At 34.2% G+C, this 27,219-nt stretch overlaps 1 protein-coding gene across 6 annotated transcripts in view; it reads left to right on the top strand.

Moving 5' to 3' along the window:
* Window positions 1–27,219, top strand: part of Fer (FER tyrosine kinase) — a 415,378-nt gene that overhangs the window by 18,103 nt on the left and 370,056 nt on the right. For all 6 annotated transcript variants that reach the window (XM_021255853.2, XM_013071121.3, XM_021255852.2 and 3 more), the window contains 3 exons: window positions 12,952–13,218; window positions 22,283–22,456; window positions 26,277–26,376. In XM_021255853.2, the coding sequence (XP_021111512.1) occupies window positions 13,012–13,218; window positions 22,283–22,456; window positions 26,277–26,376 (481 nt within the window). In that variant the 5' untranslated portion in view covers window positions 12,952–13,011. The remainder of the gene's footprint in view (window positions 1–12,951; window positions 13,219–22,282; window positions 22,457–26,276; window positions 26,377–27,219) is intronic.

Raw genomic sequence — 27,219 nt, 5'->3', positions numbered from 1 at the left:
ACTTTAATCAATAATTTTGCTGTGTATGGTATATGTTAAAACATTCAATACACAACATTACAATCTGGACAGTAGTATCTAGTCTCTTTCTGAATTCTTTTTACATTATTGTCTTTCTTTGAACAACACATTTTACACTGTTGTGTTGGCCTTTCCTTTTTTCTATAGGTGGTATAATTTCAATAAAATGTCTGCCCACTAAATGCAATGGTGAGGGTGTTGATGATGGACATCCTGGCTGGCATCTCACTATCCCATATATTTCAATTATTTGGTTTATTAGGCCTAATCTAAATTGTAAATGGCTTTTTGAACTCCCTTGTTTTGAATAAATATCAAACAAGGTCCATATTTTTTGTTCCAGAAGGTGCATAAATATTTTATACTAATAATTTTTTTCCTTGCTGTTTGGTTACAGAATAGCTTCTTAGATGCTGGTCAACTCTGTCAACACCATCCATAGAATTATTATAATCATTGATCACTATTGGAACTTTTTTAGTTTCATTTCTTTCAAGTTCTATCATTTCTGTATTATGAATAGTTGACAATAAGGAAACTTTTTTGTCTTTCCATTTTATAACAGACTTTCCCTCTCTGATATGCAAACATTTCTCCCTTTTTCAGTTTTTCTTTTGCAGATCTTTTGGCACTTCCTTCCTATTCAGTCTCAGTGTTTCAAACATGTCCATTTTGTATTGTAAAAGAATATCACTGAGTTCTGGAGAAATATAAAAATTATATGTGATACACTTATATGAGTTTTTATAGATTGTAGCACAAAATTATAGGTTATTTTTCACAAATAAACAAGAATTAGTGAAAGAAAATAACTAGAACTTATTATTAGATTTCACTAGAAACAAACATTATAGGCAAATACAACATTCTAAATAAAAAAGTATGCAAAAAATAGTCAGTAAAGAACAAATAAACAGATGTACAAGGGTATCTTGTGCAAACAAGAAGTGACTGGTTGAAATGACACCAGCCTGAGCAATGCTCAGGACAATTAGTACATGAACAAGTGCACTGCCCAAGTGACGGTCAGGTAAATTGTTAAGTGGTTAAGATCTCTCCAGTTGTCCCTAAATTTTTTAAAGCTTTTTTTTTTAAATACAAGATTCAGTCAGGTTTCATGCGTTGTCTTTGGTTCTTAGGTTTTTTTGTTTTGTTTTGTGTTTTTGAGACAGGGTCTTGCCATGTAATTCAGACTGGTTTTCAACTCACTATGTAGCCCATGCCGGTCTTGAACTCATGGTGATCTGCCTGTCTCACCTTCCCCAGTGCTGGCATTACAGGTGTGGACTATTAGGCCCACCAGGCCTGGCAGTTCTTAGGCTTTTTTATTCTCTTCTGTTCTCAAATAGTTCTCTGCTTTTTTCTGTTTGTTTTTCGGTTGCTCATGATCTGTATTTTCTTTTAAGAGAATCGAATTTGTGTATACTTACGTCTCATTTTGGAATTGCCTTGGATTGTAGAACATTATTCATCCAAAACTTTTTTGCAATTTGCTTTTTCTTTCAAGTTCTCTGAGGTTGCTAGAGATAAAATTGTCATTTCCATTTTTTTTTTTGGAACTATCATTCCAACTTTAAATATACGTTAGCTGAGTTTGTTTTTTCATTTGGTTACATTAAGTTAAAGATAAGAACATTGGAAGATTTATGTTATATTTCATTCACTGGCACTAATCAGCATTGAAATTCAAATAGAAAGAGAGGTCTGCAGTAGTTCTGCCTTCATTGTCCATCTCCACATTTTATCAAGTCGGTTATATCTAGGAATGTGTATCTAGTCACTGTGAATATTACAAAGCAGCAATCTAAGGCTTTATTTTTGAAAAATGCACAATTTTAAGTGAGAAATACATTAAAATGTAAATAATGTGTAAGAAAGTTAATTGATACAACCAGAGCTTGCCACGATGGACCAGATTTAGGTACTGTCAGTCTCTGATACTTGTGTTGGCTGTCATTCTGTGAGTATTCTCTTTCTTCCTTATTTACTTTTTTTTGGTACTGGGGATCAACTCAGGACCTTGCACTTGTGACGCAGGCAGTGGAACCACTGAGCTAAATCCCTGGCCTCTTCTTCCTTATTTACTTTTGAGTTGCACAGATTTGGTTTTCTTCAATAATCATATATAGGATCTAGTTTGCCTTTTGTGAGGAGTTTTCACTGAGGGGAGAATGGTTCTTTGGTTGAGAGAAAGAGAAAATTTCAGTGAGGAAGAGACTATTGTAGAGGTTTTAGGGAGGTCTTTGCAGCTTTTTCCTCCCTTTGCTCCAACCAGGCTTAGGCTATATGTCTCATGTGCTTTTACTACATTTTATACAGAGATCTTTTCTGTCAATTAGTGTTGTGCATTAGAATTGCTTCTTCTACTAAGCTCCCTGAGGTTGGGACCAGTATTTCCCCCTCCCCCCATGATGGGGATCAAACTGAGGGCTTTGTGCATGCTAGGGAAGTACACTATCACTGATCTACAACCTCAGCTCCAGGACCAGTACTTCTTATCTCTGTGTATTGAGGATGTTACTCAGTGTCTAGCATACTGTAGACATTTAATAAATGCTTATCAGATGAATAAATGAATAAATAAAAGTCTCTGACTAAGAGTGCAAAAAGACAAAATAACCTTTGCTGAGCAACTAGGGTAATGGTTGGTCTTGCAGTTAGATTGATTTATTGCTGTGGTGCTCAGAGCAAGTATTAGCTGAAGAGTCTGGAGTAAGAAACAGTGATGAAATTGTTCCAGTGGAAGCCAGAAGCATTCTGAGAGTGGTGCAGATATCTGTTATGGGTATATAATTGGAAGATTTTTTTCAGAGAATAATGCATTATTCCCTTTACCTATATGCTGGGACCTTTGTCTCTTCTCCCTATTTTTAGTTTGAAACCTGCCACTTTGTTGGATTTAAGTATAACTATACCTGCTTGCTTCTGGACTTTTAACTGCTTGGAATATTATTTTCCATCCCTTCACTTTCATTCTGTGCATGTCTTTGCAGATCAGGTATGATGACACAGGCAAAATATAGATGGGTCTTTTTTTAAATTCAATCTTACAGTCTTTGTATTTTAATTAAAGAATTAGGACCATGTACAGTAAGTGTTATTATTGAGAAATGTGTGCTATTTCCTGTCATTTTGTTGTTTTTCTGGAGTTTGATTTATTCTCACCCAATTAGACTTATTCTTTCTCTTGGTCTCATGGTTGTTAATTGTCTGGAAGTCTTCTTTCATGAGTATTTTTACAAGTTGTGATAAAAAAATGCAGTGAATGCTGCTGCTGAATGCCATCCAATGGAAAGGCAGGCTTGTTAAAAAATGATGGTGTATCCTTATCCACCTTATTCACCAGATTTGGCACCATGTGACTCCTGGCTCTTTCCCAAAGTCAAAATGACTATGAAAGGTAAATGTTTTCAACCAATTCAGGATATATAGGCAGCTAGGACAGTGCAACTAAAGACACAAAAGGGGGCTTACAAAACTGTTTCAGAAAATGTCAAGAATGATGAGGTAATACTGTAATAAAGTCTTTAATTTAAATATTCATTATATTTTTATTATGCTTTGTACCTCCACAGAGTGGAATATTGGTCCTGGTTTTTGTTTGCTTGTTTTCCCCTTATTTGTTGGTTTTTATTTGGTGTGGCTTGGTTTGTTTTGTTTGTGGTATGTAGGTATGTGAATGGTGTGTACTAGTTTCTGCTTTTGTTTCTATAGTGTTCTACATTATTTTTCCATATAAGTGGCTGTTTCACAAATTCATAAACAATAAGTGAGCATTACAGACAATACTTAAGTTTGGTGCTTGCTGCTTGCCTTGCTGTGGACTATTTCTCTTCTGCCATGTCTCTGTGCCATGCTGCCCTGTGTTGGAGCCAGCCAACTATGGACTGCAACCTCTACAAACTGTGAGCTACAATAAACCTTTCCTCCTTTAATTTTAGGTATTGGATATTTTGTCTCAGCAATGAGAAAAGTAACTCAAACAGGCTGAGAAGGCTGCCTGAAGGAGGAAACATAACCATAGTATTGATATATTAGTAAGAATTAGCCAGGCTTTAAACACAGACAAACCCATGCTAAGAGGAGTAAAGAGTTAAATTGGAGTTGATGGTTTTTAGGAAACGTGCAGTAGAAACCAAGAAAGTCAGAAGTCAGACAAGTTTAGTATCTGTATGAAGAAATGGAGGAGGCTCTGTGTGCTAGTTTACTTTGGATTTGTACCTGTTGTCCTTGTATAATGAATAGCATTCCATTTCACTCTTAAGAAATCTCAATTCTGGATAAGTGAAATGATCGCTTAGGAAGAAAGGAGTCTACAGTAGCTGATAAATTTTCAGAAAAGTAGTTTGATTAGTGGGTAGCTGTAGATTTCTTTGGGACCACGGTAGTGGGTTGTGGCTTAAAAGTAGAATATTAAAATTTGCATTGCAGAGATGAAACAATTTTGAATTTAAGCTATGGACAGTAGCTATTGGGTTGACAATAGAGTTGAGTTTGAGGTCTTTGAAGAAGAGAAAGACTGCAGAGGTTAAGAATTTCCGTAGATGGGGCTGGGGATTTAGCTCAGTGGTGCTGCAGCCTGCCTTACAGGTGCAAGGTCCCAAGTTCGATCCCCTTTACCAAAAAAAAAAAAAAATTCTTTTCCTTAGATGAAGATAAGAGTTGGATTAGACAGTAAGATTTTGGGTCCAGGGGAAGACTTAGAGGCAGATTTGGGGACAGATAACAAGAAGGGGTATTGATAAGACACCAGGTCTTTACCAGAAAGCTAAATGGTGTAAATTTCAAAGGAGAAAGATTTTTAAAAGTTTTTATTTTATTAGTACATGCTTGCTGTACATAATGATTACATTCATCATGGGGATTTTGTACATGTATGTAACACATTTTAATTCTTTTCTCATGCCCCCCCCCCCCATCTCTTGGTTCCCTTCCCTTTTGCAGAAGATCTGCCTTCCTGTTTCTTATTATCTGTTTTTCATTTTGCTCTTTTTATTTTGGGTATAAAAGAAACCATGTGATATTTAAGATTGTGTGTCTGATTTATTTCACTTAACATTATGGTCTCAAGGTATATCCATTTTCCTACAGGAATTTTTGTATAAGATTGGAAGAACTGAGATTAGGAAATCTTGCTAGAGAATTGGAGTGTTACCTACCTTGTACACCCCTCAGTCTCGGATATGGGTGTTAGAAAGTGGGGAAGGTGTGGTTTCTACCTCAGAGCACTGTGTTTTTGTGGAACCAGGTTTCAGATATGTTGGAGTTGGAAGTTACAGATTTGAAGTTTACTTACAAATGGAAAGGAATTCTAGAGGAACAGTGCAGATATAAGTGGAGTGGGAGTGAGGATTAGGTCTTTCTTTTAGGGAAAAGACTGAATTGCAGAAAAAGCCAAGAGTGGAACTGACTTTCTTTCAAGTTCTAAATAATGATGCAAAAGTTTGTCTGATCTGGGATCCTTGTGGAGTTGTTTCACTGAGGGTAGGGACTGGTGATCGCTTACTTTATTTCTTCCACTTACAAATGGTGAAACCTTGTTGGTTGCCATTTTGTTAGTGTATGCTTTTAGTAAGCCTATTTGAAAGTATGAATGGGACTGTGAAATTATTTTGACTTTTCTACACATTGTTATTCTCTTTGAAAGAAAGAATTTGGCCTTAATTTGAAAACTGAACTTTTAAAAAATAGTAATTAGTTGTGTAGGAACGGTGTAAGATTAAGAGGCTCTGGATAGTTATAGTTTTAGAATTTAGGGCTTATAAGATGGTATGAATTATGGTTATACTTAATCTTTTAAATCTTTTCTTCTGTTGTTTTTCTTTAAATTAGCATGGTTTTTTTTTCTTTAGTAAACATGTTTCCTATCTCTCATCTCTGTTTCTTTGTTCCAGTTGAAACTTTTATTTAGAAAGTGACCCTTCTCCACTACCTGCTCCTCTGTCTTATTTCTTTGTCATGCTTTCCAGTAGTAATAATTAACCAGTCACCACTAACTTCTTTACTATGTCTCTCCAATGCTAGACACATTAATCTCTTCTAACCTCCATAGGGACCTTCAAAGTAGGATAAGAAAAGAGAGCCCCTGGAAGGCTAATTAAAATGCAGTCATATGCTGTTAAATGGTAGAGTTAAGATTTGAACCTAATCATTTTTTTTCCAAAACCATACACTTTTGCAGATAAACACGTATCTTTTGTCAGTGTCCCCCAGAGTTTATCTGAGAGGGTTATTCCTTTGCCTGAGTCCCCTACTTACCTGTACTCCTTTTCACCATCTCTTTATAGTACTTTTTACCTCATTTTTTTTCTTTGTGGGCCTTAAGAATGTTATATATTATATAGTCTTCCTCAGTATTCTAATTGAGTTTATAGCAGTCCAAATTTGTGTTCATGTTGAATTATATGACATTTATTTATCTTCTTCCATGTTATCTATAGTAGATTGTGAGCTTCTTGAGACTACAAACTGTAATTGTATTCATCTTGGTGTTCCTGGAACTAATAAGTATATATGGCAAATAGGTGCTCAATGCATATTTTCTCAGTAAATTTTGAGCAAATTAATTGTGTTATAATTATCCATGAGCTTTTCTTACTATACTGCAAATTGTTTGAAGGGCCAGATTTTATTTACCTTTAAGTCTCTTTTTTTTATACTGAGGAATAAGCCCAGAGGCTTACATATGCTAGGCAAGCGCTCTAGAGTTTAGCTATATCCCCAGCAGATTTTATTTATCTTTATAGTCCTAAATTATCTTTTATGGTTACTCTATAAATATTTGTTGATGTATATCAATTCCTCACAGAAAAAATTTCTGTTCTTTTCTCCCTAAATAATTTTAAATATCAGTACTTCAAATGTAGCTTTTGTTTTTTGTTTTTGTTTTTTGAGATAGGGCCTTGCTGTGTAGCCCAGGCTAGCCTTGAACTTTCAGCGATCCTCCTTCCTCAGCCTCCCAAGTGCTGGGATTACAGGCATGCACCACCATGCTTGGCCTTTTTTTTTGAATTTAGGACCTTGTGCTTGGATTTGCAGCACCACTGAGCTAAATCCCTTGTCCTTGAAATGTATTTTTAAAATAAAAACATAATAGTTGAATCAAAAGAAAATATGTTGTTCAGTTGTTAACAGACCTTCAAGGTTTTTAGTCGTTTTCTCAGTGAAGATTGTCATCCATTAATGTTATTCTAGTAGTTCAGTGCTGTCAAAGATTATAAATTCAAGTGCTATTTAATACCTTTTAGCTTGTGGGAATATCTATTAGGGGAAGAATGATTTTCTATTTTTATTACACAGTTTTTATTCACTTATTTGTTGAGTTTTCTAAATTAGCATACCTTCAGTGGTATATTTAAATCTCTTTATCAGTGTTAACATAAAGGAAACAAACATATTTCTGACCCTAAAATATCTATGTTTAATTGTCCTACTTGAAAGAGAATATTCAACACATATTGAACTTTTTGCTATAAAAACAGTGTTTCCATCATTGCACTTAGAACATATAAAAGTTGCTTAACTGGGTGTGGTAGCATATTCCTATAATCCTATTTAGTCAGTTTTAATATTTATTGCATTTCTTAGTTTTATAATTTCTAACTGGTTGGTTTTACAACTTATATTCTTTTGCTCAAGTCTTTTATTTTTACATTTGTTTTAGGAACATATTTTTACAATGGCTTCTTTAAAATTCTTGTCAGATTATTCTGCTGTCAGATTCATTTTAGTTTTGGCCTTTGTTGATTATCTCTTTTCATTCAAATTATGACTTTTCTTGATTTTGGAGTGACAAGAGATTTCTCTTTGAATCTTGGATACTTTTTGTTAGGAGTCTTGGGATCTATTTCAGTGTTTCAATTTTTATAAATGTTCGCCTTTAGTTTTAACAGGTCTTAGTCTATTTCTCTGTTTTTTTTTTTATGGGTGACAATTTCATTGTTAGTATAATTTTCAAGTCTTTGTACTGCTGTTATGGGTTTATGGGTTACTTTACTTATCTGGTAACACTTGGGCTCCCACTTGTATCTATCTGTGCTACCTGAGGAAGTAAGAAACCATTTTCTAGGTCAAGCCATGGGATGTCTAGTGAAGGGGAAAGGATACGTGGGGATTTCCTCATCAGGCCCTGATTCTCTGATGTCTCTGGGGTGGAGAGGAGAGTCTTAAACCTATGGCTTCCTGCATTGGACTTCTTAGAAAAGCTGCGTCCCTCTTGTTGTTTCTGCCTGCCTGTTCTTATATCTTGAGGTGGGGAAGGAGACCCTCAGGCTTTTGGGGACAGAGCTTACATTGGGTTGCTTGCTGTCATTAGTTCTCTCTTGCTGATTGCTCCTACCTTCCTTGGTTTTTCCAGATGGGAAAAGGGGAGTCTCAGGCTGAGCTCAACTTGTGATCCTCCTGCCTCCACCTCCCAGAGTGCTGTGATTATGTCTTAAGTGTGAGCCACCACTCCCCATTATTCTTTCTTTACATTGGATTGTCTTTCTTTTGTTCTCTGTCCATTCACCACATCAGGACTTTTCTACCTAAATTCTCACTGACATCAATTCTAGAACGCCATTCTCAAGCTGTATTGTTATAATAGCTTCTTAACTTGCCTTATTATATCTCATTTTATCTTTTTTCTCTATTCAAGCTGCATTATTCTATCCCAGCTGCCAGATCAAAATCTTTTTAAAGTCTCTATATTTAACTATAATATACTCACAGAAAAGTGTACAAATTACCCATGCTCAGCTTGATGGATTTTCACAAACTGAGCATACTTTTGTAACTAGAGCTGGCAGATTAATCTTTTTAAAATATCATATTCATGACCTTGGTGTTCCTCCTTAAAAGTCAATTAATTCAAGGAATTTGAGCTTATTAGTTTCCTGAGCAGAGGAATAGCAGGAGATTAATTGTGTGCTATCTCCCACTGCTTGCTACATACAGCTTGGTTTTAGAGACATTGCTTTTACTGCACCTTATATTCATTTTGTCACCCCATGCTGATTCTACTTCCTGAAATTTATTTCCCTTTTTGCCTTTTGTAATCTAATGTTTTTCCTTTTTCTTTTTTTTTTTGGTACCTGGGATAGAACTTGGGACCTTGCACTTGCAAGGCAGGTGGCCGAACCACTGAGCTAAATCCCTGGCTTGCTTTTTGTAATCTAAATCATAGTCATTTTTCCAATCCTAGTTTGTATCTTGCCATTTCTAGGAAACCTGATAATTCCAGCTTGCATTTATTTTGTCTATTTCTTTTCAAATATTCTTTACTCTTTTAAATAGGTAATACCAATATATTTACTTAGAACAAAAAATCAGATGTACAAAAGAATAAACAGTAACATATCTCCTGTCCACTCTTGAGCTCAGCTATATGTGTTCTTCTAGAAACATTTTTTGTACTTAATGCAAAATGAATATTCCTCTTTCTCCTTTTTTATACAAAGTTAGCAAACTAAGTTCTGAATCTTTCTTTTTTAAATTAATAGTTCTTAATTATAGTTCCATATCAATATATGAAAATTTCCTTAATATTTGTTAGAACTGAATGATATTCCTCTTAATGAACATACCATGAACATATCTACCACATATACTTGTGAATGTTGGATACTGAACAAATTCACACAGAATGATTTCAGTGGCACCTGTTGAATTATTCAGCTCTAACCAAATGCAGCAGCCTTGATGGTAATTTACTTAATAAGTTCCTATTGGTAGAGATTTCAATTTTTTTTTTTGGTATTGCTAACACTACTGCAATGAATAGTCTTACATATAAATATGTTAACATCTACAGGATAATTATGTATATAACCTGTCATTCTTTTATTTCCTAAAGTATGTACTATATCTGAGAGTCTGGTAACTAGACATAGTCTTTATTATAGAGTTGTTATAGAAGTTTTATTGTTTTACATGAAGAGAGGTACTGTATATTAAATTATTTTATATGGACCCTGACCTGGAATAGTATATAAGTAGGCTCTTGGGACAGGCTGGAGTGTTTCCCAGACTTTGCAAGATTCTGTTTTCCTTTTATCCTTCTGAGCTCTTCACAAACCTTTTGAAGTTCCTGATAATGGAAGAAAAAATTAGCAAGATGTATTCAGAAGCAGAGGTGTTATTTATGCCAAATTACAGAATAAAATGATCTTCAGTCTCAGATGAATTTTTAAAAATGTAAAACATGTTACTTTTCTTTGCCCTTAAAAAAACGTTTCTTTTTCTTTCTTTGAAAACGTGGGAGGAGATTGGGTATATTTCGAGCAATACTTAATTGAGTCGCAGATTAAATAACAAAAATGTTCGTCGAAAATTTTTGTGCCACATAAAAGATGCAGTATGTCAAAGGAATTTTTTTGTGTGTATGCGGTGCTGGAGCATTGCACATACTAGACAGGTGCTCTGCCACTGAGCTGAACCCTCGGCCTCAGAGTTCTTTCTTTCTTTTTTGGTACCAGGGATCGAACTCAAGTTCTTGCGCTTGCCAGGCAGGCATGGTGCCATTGAGCTAAATCCCTGACCTCAAATTTCTTTTTTAAAGGTACTGCATACAAAGTAAAAGCACTGGAATCATCCCTTTTATAGTAAAGTAAATAAGTTAATTACTTTGTGTGTGTGTGTGTGTGTGTGTGTGTATGTGTGTTTTTATGTCACTTGAGAATATACTCAGAAGTAGAGTGTCTAGGTTGCACGATAACTTGTTTAATCTTGTGAGGAACTGCCATGCTATATCCCATAGTGGCTGTAACATTTTACATTTGTACTGGCAGGGTGTGAGCTTCAATCTCAGTATAGTCTCTTAAACATTTGTTATTATGTCTTTTTTGATTATAACTAGTGTGAATTACTATCTGATTGTACTTTTGCATTTTCCTAATGGCTAACAGTATAGAACATCTTTTCATGTGATTTAATGGACATTTGTGTTTCTTTGGAGGAATGTCTGTTCAAATCCTTTGCTCATTTTAATTAGTTTATCTTTTTTTTGGTACTGGGGATCAAACTTGGGATCTTCCGCATGCGAGGCAGGCAGTCGAACCACTGAGCTAAAGCCCCGGCAAACACTCTTTTTTTGTTTTTGTTTTTGGTACCGGGGATCGAACGGCAGAACCACTGAGCTAAATCCCTGGCCCTAGTTTATCTTTTTATTATGGAAGTATAAGAATTGGCCAAGCATAGTGGTTCGTTCTGTACCTTAACACACTGGAAGGCTGAGTTAGGAGACTTGCAAGTTCAGCACAGCCTGAGCAACTTAGTGACTTAATGAGACCCTGTCTCAGAAAAAGAAAAGAGAATTATAAAAATTCCTTATATATTCCTGATAAAAGTCCCTTATCAAATATGTGATTTTTAAATACTTTCTCCCATTCTATGTGTTGTCCTTTCACATTTTTTTTTCCAGTATCGAACTCAGGAGCTTGCACTTTCTAGGCAGGCACAGCACCACTGAGCTAAATCCCTGGCCTCTCCTTTCACATTTTTGATGATGTCATTTGAAACACAGAAATTTTAAATTTTGATGAGATTAAGTTTATGTATATTTGTTGCGTGCTTTTTTGTTATTGTATTTAAGAAACCATTGCCTAACCCAAGGTTACAAACCACACTCTTACGTATTCTTCTGTGTGCCTTAGAGTTTTATTTCTGATGTTTTTGTATGGTCTAAAGAAGGTATTCTGCTTTCTTTGTTTCTGTATGTGGAAATTCAGTTGTCTCAGGGGTATGTAGCTGTGGAACCTTCCTTTTTCCATTGAGAAGATGTGGCACTTTTGTAAAAAATCATTTTACCATAATTGTAAAGATTTATCAGGACCCTCTGTTGTACTGTGTTGATCCCTGTGTTTTTCTATATGCCTCTGTCATACTGTCTTGATTGCTGTAGCTTTGAGTCCTGCAACCTTGTTTTTTTTTTTTTTTCCAAGACTTTTTTTGGGGTGGATGGTACTGGGGATTGAAGGCAGGGGCTTTGGACTGAGCTACATCTCAACCTTTTTTTAATTTTGTATCTTGAGACAAAGTTTTGTGCTTGGGTTGGACTAGAACTTGTGATTCACCTGCCTCTGTTTCCCAAAGTGCTGGGATTACAGGTATGCACCACTGCTCCCAGCTTCAAAACTGTTTGTCATTATTCTGGCTCCCTTGCCTTGTCATATATATTTTAGAATTCATTTGTTAATTTCTGCAAAAAAGCTAACTGAGATAGTAATATGTTTTTGTTTTGTTTTTTTAGTACCTGGGATCGAACTTTGGGACCTTGCGCTTGCGAGGCAGGCGGCAGAGCCACTGAACTAAATCCCTGGCCTGAGATAGTAATATGGATTATGTTAAATCTGTAGATCAAATTGAGGGGTATTGCTGTCTTAATGACATTAACTTTTTTTGCTTTTAAACATGAGTCTTTCAATTTATTTATATTCAAAAAATTCTACAGTTTTATAAATAATACAAGTTTTGCATTTTCTTCAGTTTATTCCTCACTGTTTTGTTCTTTTTTGATGCTATTATAAGTAGAATTTGTTTTTTAATTTCACTTTTGGGTTGATGCAAGTGTTTACAAATATAATTCGATTTTGTATATTCACTTTAAATTTTGTAATATTACTAATTCCATTCATTCTAGTAATTTTTTATTGCATTCCTTAGGATTTTTTGTATACAAGATGTTGTTTTCTATAAATATAAATGGCTTTATTTCTTCCTTTTTCATCCAAATATCTTTTTATTTATGTTATTGTAATGTCTTGAACATCTAATATACATTGAATAGAAGTCAAAAAAAGAGTTGACATCTTTGTCGTAGTTTTTATCTTTGAGAAACTATTTGGTAGTAGTGGTTATTTTTTTACCCTCAAAAGAAGGGTGCATGACTTTGCTTTGAAGATTGATTTCTTCCTGTTGATGAAAGACTTCTTCTTGTGTTTGTGTACACAGATATGTGCTGATTAGAAGGCTCACCTGTGCAGTGTGGAGGATAAGCAGTGCCTTACAAAGATGGGGTTTGGGAGTGACCTGAAGAATTCGCATGAAGCTGTGTTAAAATTGCAAGACTGGGAATTACGATTACTGGAAACAGTGAAAAAATTTATGGCTCTGAGAATAAAAAGTGATAAAGAATATGCATCTACTTTACAGAACCTTTGTAATCAAGTTGATAAAGAAAGTCCTCTCCAAATGAATTATGTCAGCAATGTATCCAAGGTAAGAAGTGTTAATTTCATAATTTCTTTTGTATAACATCATAACTGTCCTTAAAATAGATCATACTAGGCTGGGGATTTAGCTCAGTGGTTCCGCTGCCTGCCTCACAAGCGCGAGGTCCTAAGTTCGATCCCCAAAAAAACTTAAAAAAAAAAAGATCATACTATTGAATGAGCATACCTGAGTGAGTTTATAGTGTGCTTAGTTTTCTGAGTAGTTTCAGCTGCATCCTTGACATTATTCTCTGCTTATTTTATTTTCAGTTCAGAATACATTTTAATTTCCCTTTTGATTTCTTTGTATGTTCTTTCAGAGTCTCGTATTTAATTTATAAATATTATTTCTAGATACCTGTTGTTGATTGTGAATATATTTCCACTATTTTCCGAGAAACTATTTTGTATAATAAATGCTTTTAAATTTATGAATATTTCCTCTATAGCCCAGAATATGGTTTGTCTTGGTAAATCTTTCATGTGTACTTGATAAGTATATGTATTCTTTGTTGTTGCTTGGAATATTCTGTAGATGACAATAAAGATGGGATGGTTGATAGTGGTGTTTAAGTCTTTTATTGTAAAGTTAATCATATTATATATATATCATATGTATACACATATATATCATATATATATATATATGTTTTATATATATATATATAATATCTCACAAGATTTTTTATGGAAATCAAGAAGTCCCTCAAGTTGGAGAATCAGGAAAGCTGGTGATGCAGTTCAGTCTGTGTTTTAGGGGAACTGATGTTGAGACTCAGTCTGAGGCCTAAGGCCTAAGAATATGGGGAGTTGTTGGTATAAGTTCCAGAGTAGAAAGGGTTAAAAATCTGAAGTGCTAATATTGAGGGTGGAAGGAAATATTGGGAGGTGGAGAGCTAGGTTTGTAGATGTCTTTGCTTTTAGCCTTCTGGACCCTGATTCTCCATCATTCTCTGACAATTTCTTTACTTCTTGGCATAGTAAGTATTTCAGGCTCCTCTTGAATGTTCCTTTCTATAGTCATAGAACCGACTCTTTTTCCCTGGAGTCTTAGTTCTTTTTGCTGAAAATACTTTTGAGTTTCCAATCAATTTACTATGTATGGAATCTTAGGGTTATAGTATTTTGCAGTTATAAGTAATGCTACAATGAAAGCCACTGTACAGATATACTTTTGATCGTGATGTGTATTTTCAGGGTAAATTCCTGGAAATGGAATTTGTAGGTCAAAATGTAAATATGCATGTGGTTTTGTTATAGTCCCAATATAAACATAACATTTCCTACAGATTTTATACCATTTTGCATATTCATCAGAACTATATATATCAGGTTCCACTTACTCTGGGCAGTGGTGTATATTGTCAGGCTTTTGAATTTTTGTTTATCTGATAGATAAGAAATTATATCTACTATGGTTTTAGTTTACATTTCTATAAAAGTTAGCACAGTTAAATACCTTTTCATATGTTCATGTTTAACAGTTATTTCATTTTTGAAGACTTACTTTGTTCTATGGTGCAGATAAATTTACTGTTTTTATTTTTTTGGTACTGGAAACTGAACACAGGGCCTTCACACTGAACTACATCCGTAGGCCTTTTTATTTTTTGAGACAGTATCTATCTAGGTCCCTAAGTAACCCAAGGTTGGCTTGGACGTGGGGTCCTCCTGCCTCAGCCTGGCAGAGAGCTGGGATTATAAGTGAACGACACTGTCTCGGCTCTGTTTTTCATTTTTGAGACAGGGTCTCACTAAGTTGCCCCAGCAGTGCTTGAATTTGTGATTCTCTTGCTTCAGCCTCCACAGTAGCTGGGATTACAGGTATGTACCTCTATCCCCAGCTACTTTGTTACTGGGGATCGAACTCAGGACCTTGCACTTGTGAGGCAGGTGTGGTGCCACTGAGCTAAATCCTCAGCTATGCCCAGCTACTTTGTGTATTTTGTCTAAACTTATACCTGTGCAGATACAGCTAAGTCTGTTTTGAAATAGTATAGTGATACAGTTAATCCTCAAATAACAGAATATTCAAAGGGAAATACAGGCTTACATTTTAAACACAAAGAGGATTTAATGTTAGCAATACTCCAGATATGATATGAGGATCAGAAATAATGTGAAATGCTTTTTGGTGAGTCAGATTTATTATTATTATTATTATTATTTTTTCCTGTACTGGGGATTGAACTCAGGACCTCCCACTTGCCAGGCTGCATAGAGCCACTGAGCTACATCCCTGGCCTCAGATTTATTATTTGGTAGTAACGTATTATACATATACTGTATCTTGAGCCTGTGATACTAAAGTTTCTCCCATATATACTATGCTGTGATTAAAAAAATACAGTGAATATTGCTACTGAGTGCCTGCTGCAGGGATTCTAATATAAGCAGCAGCATGTGGACTGGAGTAAGAGTGTGTGACAGCTTTCAGCTTGTTTGGTATGGTCATTTGGTTGTGATCTATGGTTGAGAAAAGTGTGCTATAAATCACGGGTTAGGAACAACACAGTAACATGAAATTTTGTCAATTTTATTGGAATTGTGAGATCATATCTCTTCAGTGTCCATCTTTTTAAGGAATGTCATCATCATGGGAGATGAAACTTGAGTCTGTGGTTATGATTCTGAGACCAAGGTTTAGAATTCTCAATGGAAATTATCTAGTTTTCCTTGTGTGAAGAAAAGTACATCAATCAAGATCCAACATCACAATAATGTTGTGATTTTTTTGATAGAGTTATGTGAGCTGAGTTTGTATCCAGTAACACTATTGTGAATTCTGAATATTGTAAGGGCTTATTAGAGCATTTAAGAAATGATGTGTGTAGAAAATGGCCTGAGAAATGGCCTGAGAAATCCTCTATCAGGGCAATACTCTGTGTCACTCATTGCTTCTGGTATAGCAGTTTGTGTCAAATAAAAACATTACAGTGTGTTCTCATCCATGTTCATCAGGTCTGACACTGTGTAACTCTGGCTCTTCTCCAAAGTCAAAATGACCACGAAGTGTAAACATTTTGAATTGATTTCAGGTCATTGAGGCAACCACAGCAGCACAACTAAAGACAGTTATGAGAAAAGACTTTCAGAACTGCTTCAGAAAATGGCAAAAATGATGGGATAAATGTGTTCAAAGTGAGGGGGATTAATGGCAATGTGTCTTTTATTGTAACAACAACAACAACGAATTAAGTATTCACTGTATTTTTTGATCATACTCTGTATTCTTAAGGCAGAATTTCTCAAGTCTGGCTGGCTGTAGAGTCAGTTCTGGAATAACACATGTTTTTTTTTTTTTTTTTTGGAGACACTGTCTCACTATGTAGTTCAGGCTGTCCTTGAACTCGCCATGTATCGCAGGCTGGCCTTGATCTTGTGGCTATCCTCCTGCCACAGCCGCCTGAGTGCTAGGATTACAGGTGTGCACCACTATGCTCAGCCTTATAACACTTGATTTGAAAATACAAATTAGTTTCAACACAGCTGTTGTACTAGGAAACAATTTGAGTTTTTTGTAAAGATCTTATTTGTAGAACTGGAGTAAGCATGAATTGAATGCAGAAAACCATGCCTACCCAGGTGAACCAAGCTGTTTAGGAATATATTTCAGACATATACTTCAGTCCTTTACTGGCTAGCATTGTTTACTCTTTTTTTAATGAGTCACTGTCATACACATGTGGTACTGCAACTTTCTATTCAATTCCAGATAATTTTTCTACCACTTTACTGTAATTCATAAGTTATAACCATTTTAAAACCTACTTTGACGAGCAAATGTGGGGTCTTTTCAAGGTAAAGTATTGTGTTTGTTGTAATAGTTATATATTTTTAAGTCATTTAATGTGTGTGAAATTGTGCAAAGTGTTTTATTAGCTTCTTTTCCTTTTTTATGTATATTTGATTAATTTTTGAGTGTTATACTACCAACTTTAATTGGCTATAGGCCCTATGCTTTTATTATATGATTTTTCACAACCCAGTGATTATTAGGGGCACAAGTTTTGCTACAGTAGAACTTGTACATTAGAATTAGTTGGGGAGTTTTAAAATACCGATGTCTGACCCCATCAAAAACTATTAAATCAGAATCCCTGGTTATGGGATTTAATAATTGGTATTTTTGAAGTCTCCCAGTTGCTTTTTATTGCACTAGAATTGTGACTGTTTGGAGTAGGGAAACCAGGAAGCTTTGAAGAAAATATAGAAAGAGAGGCTCTTAGAAGAGTGTATCTAAGGTTTTCTTTACACTTGCAATGGTCTTTGAAAACCTCATATTTAGGGAAATTTAATGAGTTGTTTTTTGAATTTCTGTATCCCATAAGAGACTCCAGCATTCTTCTTATGTAATAGGCAAACTCAGAATAAAAACTTGCTTCAGAGAGCCATTTATTTTGAGTTATTGTGTAGTGCATAAACTATGCATTCTTCATGGAATTTAAATGCTGCATTTAAAAACATTCAGGCATGAAGAAAGAAAACAAGTAGTTTGAGAATATAGTCTGTAGCAAAATGCTGTTTATGACAACTATTATTTAGGTATTTTCCAAGCTTGAGTCATCTTGTTGATTATTTTCAGTGCTTTACTGTAATTATAGCTCTAATAGTCGTTTGTTTTTTCACTGTGTCCCACAATACATACTTTTTGGTGCAATGAACACAGAGCACTTAAATTACTACCTGTTTATAGAATACTGATTTACTTCACTATACATCTGTTTAGTTCAAAGGTAGAAAGCAAGAAAGGACATGATGTGCTTTTCTAAGTGATACATATTTCCCCTTATATGTAGCTTTTCCTTTTTGAAAAAATTGAACACAGAGTTTACTTTCTTTATATCATATATTCATTCTTGTATACGCAGTACAGTTGATCTCTTTTTGTTTGCTAAGCATAAGATAGGCATTTTAAGATTTAATTATTTTATAAAGCTGAAATGCTATTTAGTGCATATACCTGATCTACTTTTTGGAGAAGAAAATTTCTTTAAATTGAATAATTCTTTTTTATTTTCAAATAAGTGTAGCATTTATTTCTAGGAATTTTATTTTTGATTATAATATAGCAGCATTAAAATCAAATTTAAAAACTAAAAACCATTTGAAATGATAAATTTCAGGTAAGAGCAATATTTTTATGATGTAATATTAATATTCAATATACAACTCAGAATTCTGATAGGTGATCTAAAATTTTAAAATCTCAAACCAATAATTTTTATTTCTCTAGGGCATAGGAAAATGTATGTTCTTGAGGTCTCTGTCTTAAAGTGGTCGTATTTTTAATAATATAGTGTGATATTAGTATTAGTTGGATAAGATGATTTATTTCTTAATTCTTCTACTTATGGAGATTCAAGGGATGAACTGTTATTTTAGTTAGAAACCCAGTTACGGTGAGAGGACTGTTTCATGTTTATAGCTTCTAATAAAGCATGTCATATCAGGAATGATGTACTTATCTTGGCCTAGAAGGATTTCTTTACTTAGATGTACTCATGCTACAAGTAGGTGACCTAAAGGGAGCAGATAGTATTTCACTTTAACTTTTAGCCTCTAGTGTAATGATAATGTGCTGAGTGAAAGAGTGAAGATCACTATATAATTTGTACCAGTTTTAAAGGTATTTTCATCAGTTTAATTTAGATAGTTGTTCTAAAAGCTGCCTTTACATATAAGGGCCTTTTTTTTCATTTTTTGGTACCAGGGAATTGAACTTGGGACCTTGCACTTGAGAGGCAGGTGGCAGAACCACTGAGCTGATATAAGGGCCTTTTTTATTCCCTTTCTTTTGTATCTGGCAAACATCAAGTTGTAACTGGTCTAGCATATTTAAGAGATAAATTTGTGTTTGTAGCTGAGCTCTTCCATTGTTAGCTGTGTAACCTTGAACAGATTATTTAATCTCTGATATCCATTTTCCACATTAATGAGGTGAAAATACTTGCCTCATTGAAGTGATAAAAGTATTTGTAAATAAGAGAAAGCCTGTGAATCAGCAGAAGGTAGATAGTATTAGAGAGGAGGAGCAGAAAGTCATTTAGATAAGTGAGCTTAGTTTTAAGAGTGAGGTTAGAAAGAAGTAATGGAATCCATCAGCTCCACCTCTTGGTTCTGTGTTACACAGGACCTGAGTGAAGAAAACAGTATTTATTTGATAAAACTTCAGAGAAAATGGTGTGTCCCATGTGTGTAGCCTGGTTCATCTTTATCTAATACAAAAGCAGCACTTTAATTTTAATTTCCCTAGAAATTATTTGAGGGGTTTAAAAACAGATTAGATAAGGGCAAGTAGACAGAAGGGTTGGTTGGATTGGGGGATAAGAGAGAGAGGGCTTTGTTTTATAAAGAAATGTTGAAGCTAGGAGTGGTGGTGCGCTCCTGTAATCCTGGCTGCCCAGGATGCTGAGGCAGGAGGATTGCAAGTTAAGATCAGTCTGTGTAACTTAGCAAGACCCTGTCTCAAAAATAAAATAAGAATATCTGGAGGTGCACTCAACGGTTGAGCACTTACCTAGCACATGAAAGGTCCTGGATTCAATCCCCAGTACCTGAAAAAAAAAAAAAAAGTTGAGTTGAAGAAGCCAATCAAGGAGAATTTAGGGATACAGGAAGAGGAATATAACCTAACAACTTCTGTAGGCCATGAAAAAGGAATGGGATGCAGCTGGGCAAACAACTAGAACATCCCAAAGAGCAAGTGAGAAAGAGGTAAATCTCTCTCTCTTCTCTCTCCCTTGCCCTTGTCCTTGTCCTCTCCCTTACCAAAGCGTTTCACAATTAAAAATGACCCCTATATGTCCTCAAAAGTTGTTATTTATATCTTTTTATTTAAAACATATATTACAGTGTATCAAAAACAAGATTAGCAAATTAGAACTTGATGAATACAGACTGTGACTAAGAATTTGCTGCTTTTAGGTTGTAGGTTTAGAGTCTTAAGAAATTTTGATTTATGATTCCATTGGAATTTTATAGAAAACAAATAATTTTATTTATTTACATTAAAATATTAGAATAGGAAATTATTTTTATAAATATTTGAAATTGTTTCTTGTCTCTTTTTATTAGCAAGGATCCTTCCTACTGTGATGGTCTCTAGTAATTGTTTCTCAATAAAATTTTGAAGACCTATAGTGAAGAGCATTCCTCTGTCACTTTTTTCAGTGTATATAGGTTAGGAGATCTAGTGAATAACAAATGATTTATTCTCCTAGCAATCTCCGCATTCCCACTTGTCCCAAACCCATCATTATGTGTCTCTGCTATTGAGGCAATGTGTTGTGCTGGTGAGAACTAATGGTATTTATTAAGAAAAGAGAAAACTGTAGATAGAAATCCAGAGAATACCAGTATTTATGACACAGGAAGCTGCAGAAGAGCAGTTTACCAAAGATTGAGAAGGAAATTTTAGTAAGAAAAACAAAACAAAGCAAGTTGGCAATGTGAAACATAAGAAAGGAAGCCAGAAGCCAAAAAAGAAGGCAGTTTCAGGAAGAAGTGAGTCACCAGGATCAGATGCCACAGAGAGATAGGTTAAGATGAAGGTGGGAAAATGTCTGTTCTTTTGACCCTTTAGGAATTGGTGACCTTATTGAGGCATTAGAATGGTGTGTGAAGAGCATGATTTTAGTGTGTTGGAAAACAAATGAATAGTTTAAGCATGGACTCTCAAAAAGTCTTAATCCTTTTCCTAGCATATTGAATTTTGAAGCATTTATAGTTGAAGTTGGTCATGTTAAATACAAAGCACTCATAGTTTATTGCACAATTGCCAGAATCCTGCCATTTTATATTAATGTAATTATTTATATAAAGCCAAATATTTAAAGCTTTTGAAGTCTTAAAAATCACAGCTATATGGGAACCTCTAATATAAATGCAAATTTCCTTCCTTCCTTCCTTCCTCTTTTTCCACTTTGCCATGCATAACGAATACATTCATCATTTATCTTGGGGAATCGATCTGTCTATCTATTATCTATCACATTTTAATCATTTTTACTTCCCCTTTCCTTCCCCTCCTTCCTATCTCTCACCATTTCTAGATCTCCTTCCCATCTCCACAAAGTGTACTTCCTGTTTCTAATCATCTCTTTTCTTTTGCTATTTATTTAGTACCAGGGATCAAACTCAGGACCTTGTGCTTGTGAGGCAAGCATGGTACCACTGAGCTAAATCCCCTCCCCTTGCTCTTTACTTATACTTTACATTTTTATATAAGATAAATTATATTTAATTTCCTGTGTCTGATTTATTTCACTTAGCATTGTGGTCTCCAGATGCATCCATTTTCCTACACATGACTCAGATTTATCATTTTTTATCCATTCATTTGTTGTTGGACATATTTAAGATTTAGCTGTTGTGAGCTGTGGTGCTATAAACATGGGTATGTGTGTATCACTGTAATGTGATGTCTTTTACTCTTTTGGGAAGATACCCTGAAGAGGTAGAGCTGGGGCAAATGGAATTTCTATTTTTGTATTTTTCTCTTTCTTTCTTTTTTTCTTTCTTTCTTTCTTTCTTTCTTTCTTTCTTTCTTTCTTTCTTTCTTTCTTTCCTTCCTTCCTTCCTTCCTTCCTTCCTTCCTTCCTTCCTTCTTTTCTTCCTTCCTTCTTTGCTTCTTTCCTTCTTTTTTTTTTGGAATCACTGTACTGAATTCCATAGTGGTTATACTAGTTTACATCCCAACCAACAATGTAGAAAGGTTCCCTTTTCCCCACCACCTTGCCAGCATTTATTGTTTTTTGAGTTCATGATGATAGCCATTCTCTTTGGAATAAGGTGGAATCGAATCTGTGTTGTTTTGATTTGTATTTCTGTAAATGGCCACAGATGCTGAACAGTTTTTCTTTTATTCTGTACCAGGAATTAAACTCAGAGCTTCATGCTTGCCAGGCAGGCGCTGCGGCACTGAGCTACATCCTTGGCCTGAACATTTTTTTTTTTCGTGTACTCATTGGGCATTTGTACTTTTGAGATGTGTCTGTTAATTTCAGTTGCCTGTTTCTTGGGAACCTTTAAAAGAAATGCTAATTGTCTTTCTTCTTCTTTTTTAAAAGTCTTGGCTACTTATGATTCAGCACACCGAACAACTTAGTAGGATAATGAAGACACATGCAGAGGACCTAAACTCTGGACCCTTACATAGGCTCACCATGATGATCAAGGACAAGCAACAGGTGAAGAAGAGTTATATAGGTGTTCATCAGCAAATAGAAGCAGAAATGATCAAGGTTCGTCATAACATATTGAATTTTTAAATTTAAGTTCACTGAATATTTTATCCTATGTGACTTTAAAAAATATGTATCATTTACTCACAAGAAATAGGTTTGGTGACTGACATATAAATCTGGTTTTTTGGGGGATGTATATGTGTGTGGTTATACTGGGGATTGAACCCCCAGGGCTTTTCCAGTAAGCTGCATCACCCTTTTTATTTTTTATATTGAGACAGTGTCTTGCTAAATAGCCCAGCCTGGGCTAGACCCTGAAGTGTTCCTGCCTTAGCTTTCTGGAGTTCTGAGATTACAGCACTTACCATCTTACCTTATTATACTTATCTTAAGATATCTTATTGTCTTAGATTTTATGTATAAAATATTACTGCTGATAAGATATAGCGTTACCTTATATACACCTAAGAAAAAATGTTAACAATTGAACTATTACATAGTACTTTTCAAAATTATATAGTATATTTAATTTGTTTACTGAAATAACTTTTAGCCTTTAAAAAAATGTAAATAATACTATGTATAAATAACAAAATATAAGCAAAATAACTTAGTTAAGATATTTCTGAATGGTTTTTACACTTATGGTTTATCTCTTCTGATAATTTCTTAAAACTGTTTTTATTATACAATTTCACAAGTGTACAAAAAAAAAATAGTACCATGAATTTCTATCTACCCATCACTTAAAAATTCACTTTAGTTTTTCCTGTTGTCCCACTCACTTTTTCTTTTACACCCCATTACTTTAAAGAAAATCCCAACTGTCATTTTGTCCATAAATATTTTAGTATCTTTTGCTAAAAAAAGGATTCTTTAAAAAAGACTACATTATCATTGATCTAATTAAAATGATAATAATTCCCTAATGTTCTTAAATACCCTATCTTTAAATGATTGTCCTTTAAATATTTTTTACTATTGCTTTCTTTGAATCAAGATCCAAACATGGTCCATGCATTGCATTTGAATAATTTTCTCTTAATCTTTAGATTTTCCTTCTTGGACTTTTAAAATAAAAATGCCATTTATTTGTTGAAAAAAACTAGATAATTTGCTTTATAGCATTGAATTTCCTTCATTTTGTATTTAGGTGGTAGCATCCTATGATGTGATTTTTCATTTTTCTTCATCTTTTATTTTTCCTGTAAAGTGAAATTAGATCCACAGGCTTGAGGAGATTCTGGTTGTTTATTTTGGATGTATACTTGCTGATGTTTTGTGTTGAATGTTATATAGTGCCCACTTTATCTTTTTGTGAGGCTAAACTTCACTATTAGGTCTCTGTGCTGTTGGCTAGACCACTTTTCCTTCGTTCCTTCATTCTTTCGTTCTTCCTTTCTTTCTTTCTTGCAGTTTTGAGAATTGAGCTCAGGAACTTCACACTGACCTACATCCCCAGCCCTTTTTATTTATTCATGTTTTTTTTGCTTAAATTCTTTTATTGGTACAGTTTAGGTATACAATATGTTTACATTTATCATTGGGTGCTTGTACCTGTACATGATGTATCTTGGTTCTTAATTTTTCCCTATTACCTGTGCGCCCTTCACCCCCTCCACCCTTCCCTATTTACAAAGACTTTGTTTCCATTGTTTTCTTTTCTCATAAGTTTTCCTTTCTCTTCTTTCCTTTCCCCTTCCCCTCCCACTTCTCCTACCCCTTTGGACCTTTTCTTCCTATTTCAAATTATTAATTATTCATTTTTTATTTATTCATTTTTAAAATTTAGTGGCAGGGTGTTACTGTGTCACTAAATTGTCTAGGCTCTGTTTGTTTTAATCTGTGTTTTGTTTATAATCTGAAAAGCTTTCCATTAGTCTTTCACCTAATAATTTTAGAAGCTGTTGATTGATGTGTATTACTTAGATCCATTATTTTATTTAAATTATTACAATGTTTGTGTAATATTTTACTTTTATAATTTTCTACATTTATCTTTTCTAAAGCAAGGTAGCTTTTATGTAAAGAATAATTTTCCTATGACAACTCTTTGGTTCCATAAACTATAAGTTTATTTAGGAAAAGCCAGATAATTGCTTGCTTTTTCTAATTAATTTGTCAGTTTTTGGAATAATGAATTAGTTCTTTAGCAATTCAAAATTAACCAATGAGTTTTTTCATGAAAGAATGATTTGACCTCACTTTTTGGTTTATTTACACAATGTTATCCTCTATGTTATCAAGAACATCAGTGATACAAAGTTCTTAAGCAAGTGGTCTCAGATTCTTTTCCAAGTTGTTCATGCCTCTTTTGCAAATTTTTGATGGTGTCTCTTTCTCAGTCTTCTTAGAAGGCATATCAGAAGATTTACAGACTCCTGGGAGTCATTTTTTAATTTAAATTATATTTAAGAACCTTTTTGACTACCTAGTCAAGGAGTTACATTTGTTTATTTATTCCACATAAATAATAGCCAAATTTATGCATGCTGTATGTCAACCCTGTTATGACTGCTACCTGGCCGGCAGTAATCATCCCTTTTTTTTGTTTGTTTGCTTTTGGTGCCGAGGATCGAACTCCTGACCTTGTGCTTGCGAGGCAGGCAGCAGAACCACTGAGCTAAATCCCCCGCCTGATCATCCTGTCTTTTTGGTACTGGAGATAGAATTTAGGACTTTGTCTTTGCAAGGCAGGCGTGATGCCACTGAAGTAAATCTCTGGCCCAGCAGTGATCATCTTTGTAAAAGGAATGTTTCCTCTTTGCAGAAATATTTAAAAAAAATACATGTTAGAACTGGTGAAATAGGATTACTCAGTTACTATTAGAAAACAAATTATAATAAAAACAACTTTAATTTTTTAACAATAGAAAATATTTCTTACATTGCAAATTAATTAGTCTTTAAATTTTTTTTGAGGCACTTAAAACATTTTTTATATAATATGCATCTTTTAGTAATGGAAGTTAATAATCACATAGCTGACAGGCAGTGATAAAGGTATGGGAGTAGGCAGCAAGAGCCAGGAGGTGGGGCCTTCTCCAGGCTGTAAAAGGCAAGGTGGTCGGGACCTTCAGACCTGCTCTGTCTGTGAAGAGGCATGGCAGCTATGGGGCAGGGTGATGAGCACTGAGCAAGTCCCCAAGTTACCTGAATGGTTCTCAGGGAAATTCTCTCCAGGCTCTTGGTGTCCTAAAAAAGAACTGGACCAGACACATAGAAAAGGTAGCAGGGATGTACATTTATTGAGGGTGGAAGAGAAGTATGTTCTGCAGAGTGAGAGCAGGGCATCATCAGACTCAACAGTGGCCACTTCGATAAGGGAAAGGGGTTTTTCGTGTCTAGAATTACTGGATTGGCTTCTCCCGTATGCAAATAAGGCACGGGGACAATTGTCCTATCAAAAAGTAACTTGGCCTGGCACCAGATTTAAACTGTCCTGTCAATATTGAAGACTTGGTTTGTAAAGGAAGAATTGAAAATAGCAGTTTTCTGATTGGTTCCAAGTGCAGTGCTCAGGTGTTGGCAATATGTGCCTTGGGTATTCCATGACCTTGACAGATTTAGTCCAGTTGTTTGACCAGTTTTGCCCCAGTCCTAATCTCCTACCTCATTTCCTCCTGAGAGACATATTCCCATAAAAACCTTTACATTTTTTGATGATTATAATATTTTCCTTGATTTGCCCTTTTTCTCTATTTTTATATACTTTTATAATTTATCATTGGTTTTAAGCTAATTTTCCTTTATTGTCTATAATTACATGTTAAAAAAGCAACTCTAACCAGTAAGTAGTAAATGCTTTGGAATTTAGCTCTTGGCCAATTTAAATTTAAATATTTAATAAGCTTTCTGCATTTTGTTTCTTTGACAGGTTACAAAAACAGAATTGGAGAAATTAAAATCTAGCTATCGACAGTTAATAAAAGAAATGAATTCTGCCAAAGAGAAATACAAAGAAGCTTTAGCTAAAGGTATGCCAAAATTATGAAAAGTGTTTATGATTTTTATTCTTGCCACTTGAAAGTTGTCTTTATAAATAGTGGAATGATTCCATTTAGATAATTTAAATATTAAAAAAGGTAGAATGAACTGGAGTAGTTGTCATTCATTTTTGTATTTAAATGATTAGTAGTTTTGAATAGTTCATACTAAATCAAATTATGTAGCATTTGTAATAGATTGCAAAGAATGTATAAAAATTTCTTCCTAGTATTAGATTTACTTATTTAATTACAGAGTACTAAAAAAGAAAAGTGATGTTCTATTCATTTAGACGTTTTTACCTGTGGTATTTAAAATACATTTTATAACATTATGTTGGCTTCATAGCTTAATTGTATATGTCTGTATTATCCTAATATTTTCATGAGTCGTCTCAGAAGTGCAAAGAGAAGTATGTTATTTATATTCTACACAGATTTACAATTGTAGCTTCTTATGTAATTAATGTAATTTTATATCTAGAAATTTTTTTAAATGTTAGATTTTTATAGAAATTATAGATTATGATCAGAAGCTTTACTGTTGCTGTCATTGAGCAATATTTTCATTCTGATAAAATGTGTTGAATTAGTCTTCATATTTAGATTTTTAAAAATTGTGAGGATTTATTTGTTTTTATTTAAAAAATTTTCTTTCTAGCTAAATAAAAATGTTATTAAAAGTTCTATTTTCTTTTGTTTCTTTATCTTTTCTCTTGTTAATAACATGTTTTTTCTTTATCTTTTCTCTTTTTACTAACATGTTTTTTCTTTTTCTTTTATTTGTAATATATTCTCGTCATTTTGTTGGATTAAATGAAGTAAACAATTCTT

Source organism: Heterocephalus glaber, unplaced genomic scaffold (genome assembly GCF_053883595.1).
Source record: "Heterocephalus glaber isolate CG9 unplaced genomic scaffold, H.glaber_assembly_v1.0 deba00001465, whole genome shotgun sequence".
Lineage (NCBI taxonomy): Eukaryota > Metazoa > Chordata > Mammalia > Rodentia > Bathyergidae > Heterocephalus > Heterocephalus glaber.
Note: the sequence above shows the minus strand (reverse complement) of the source record. Positions and strands in the feature narration are given on the sequence as shown.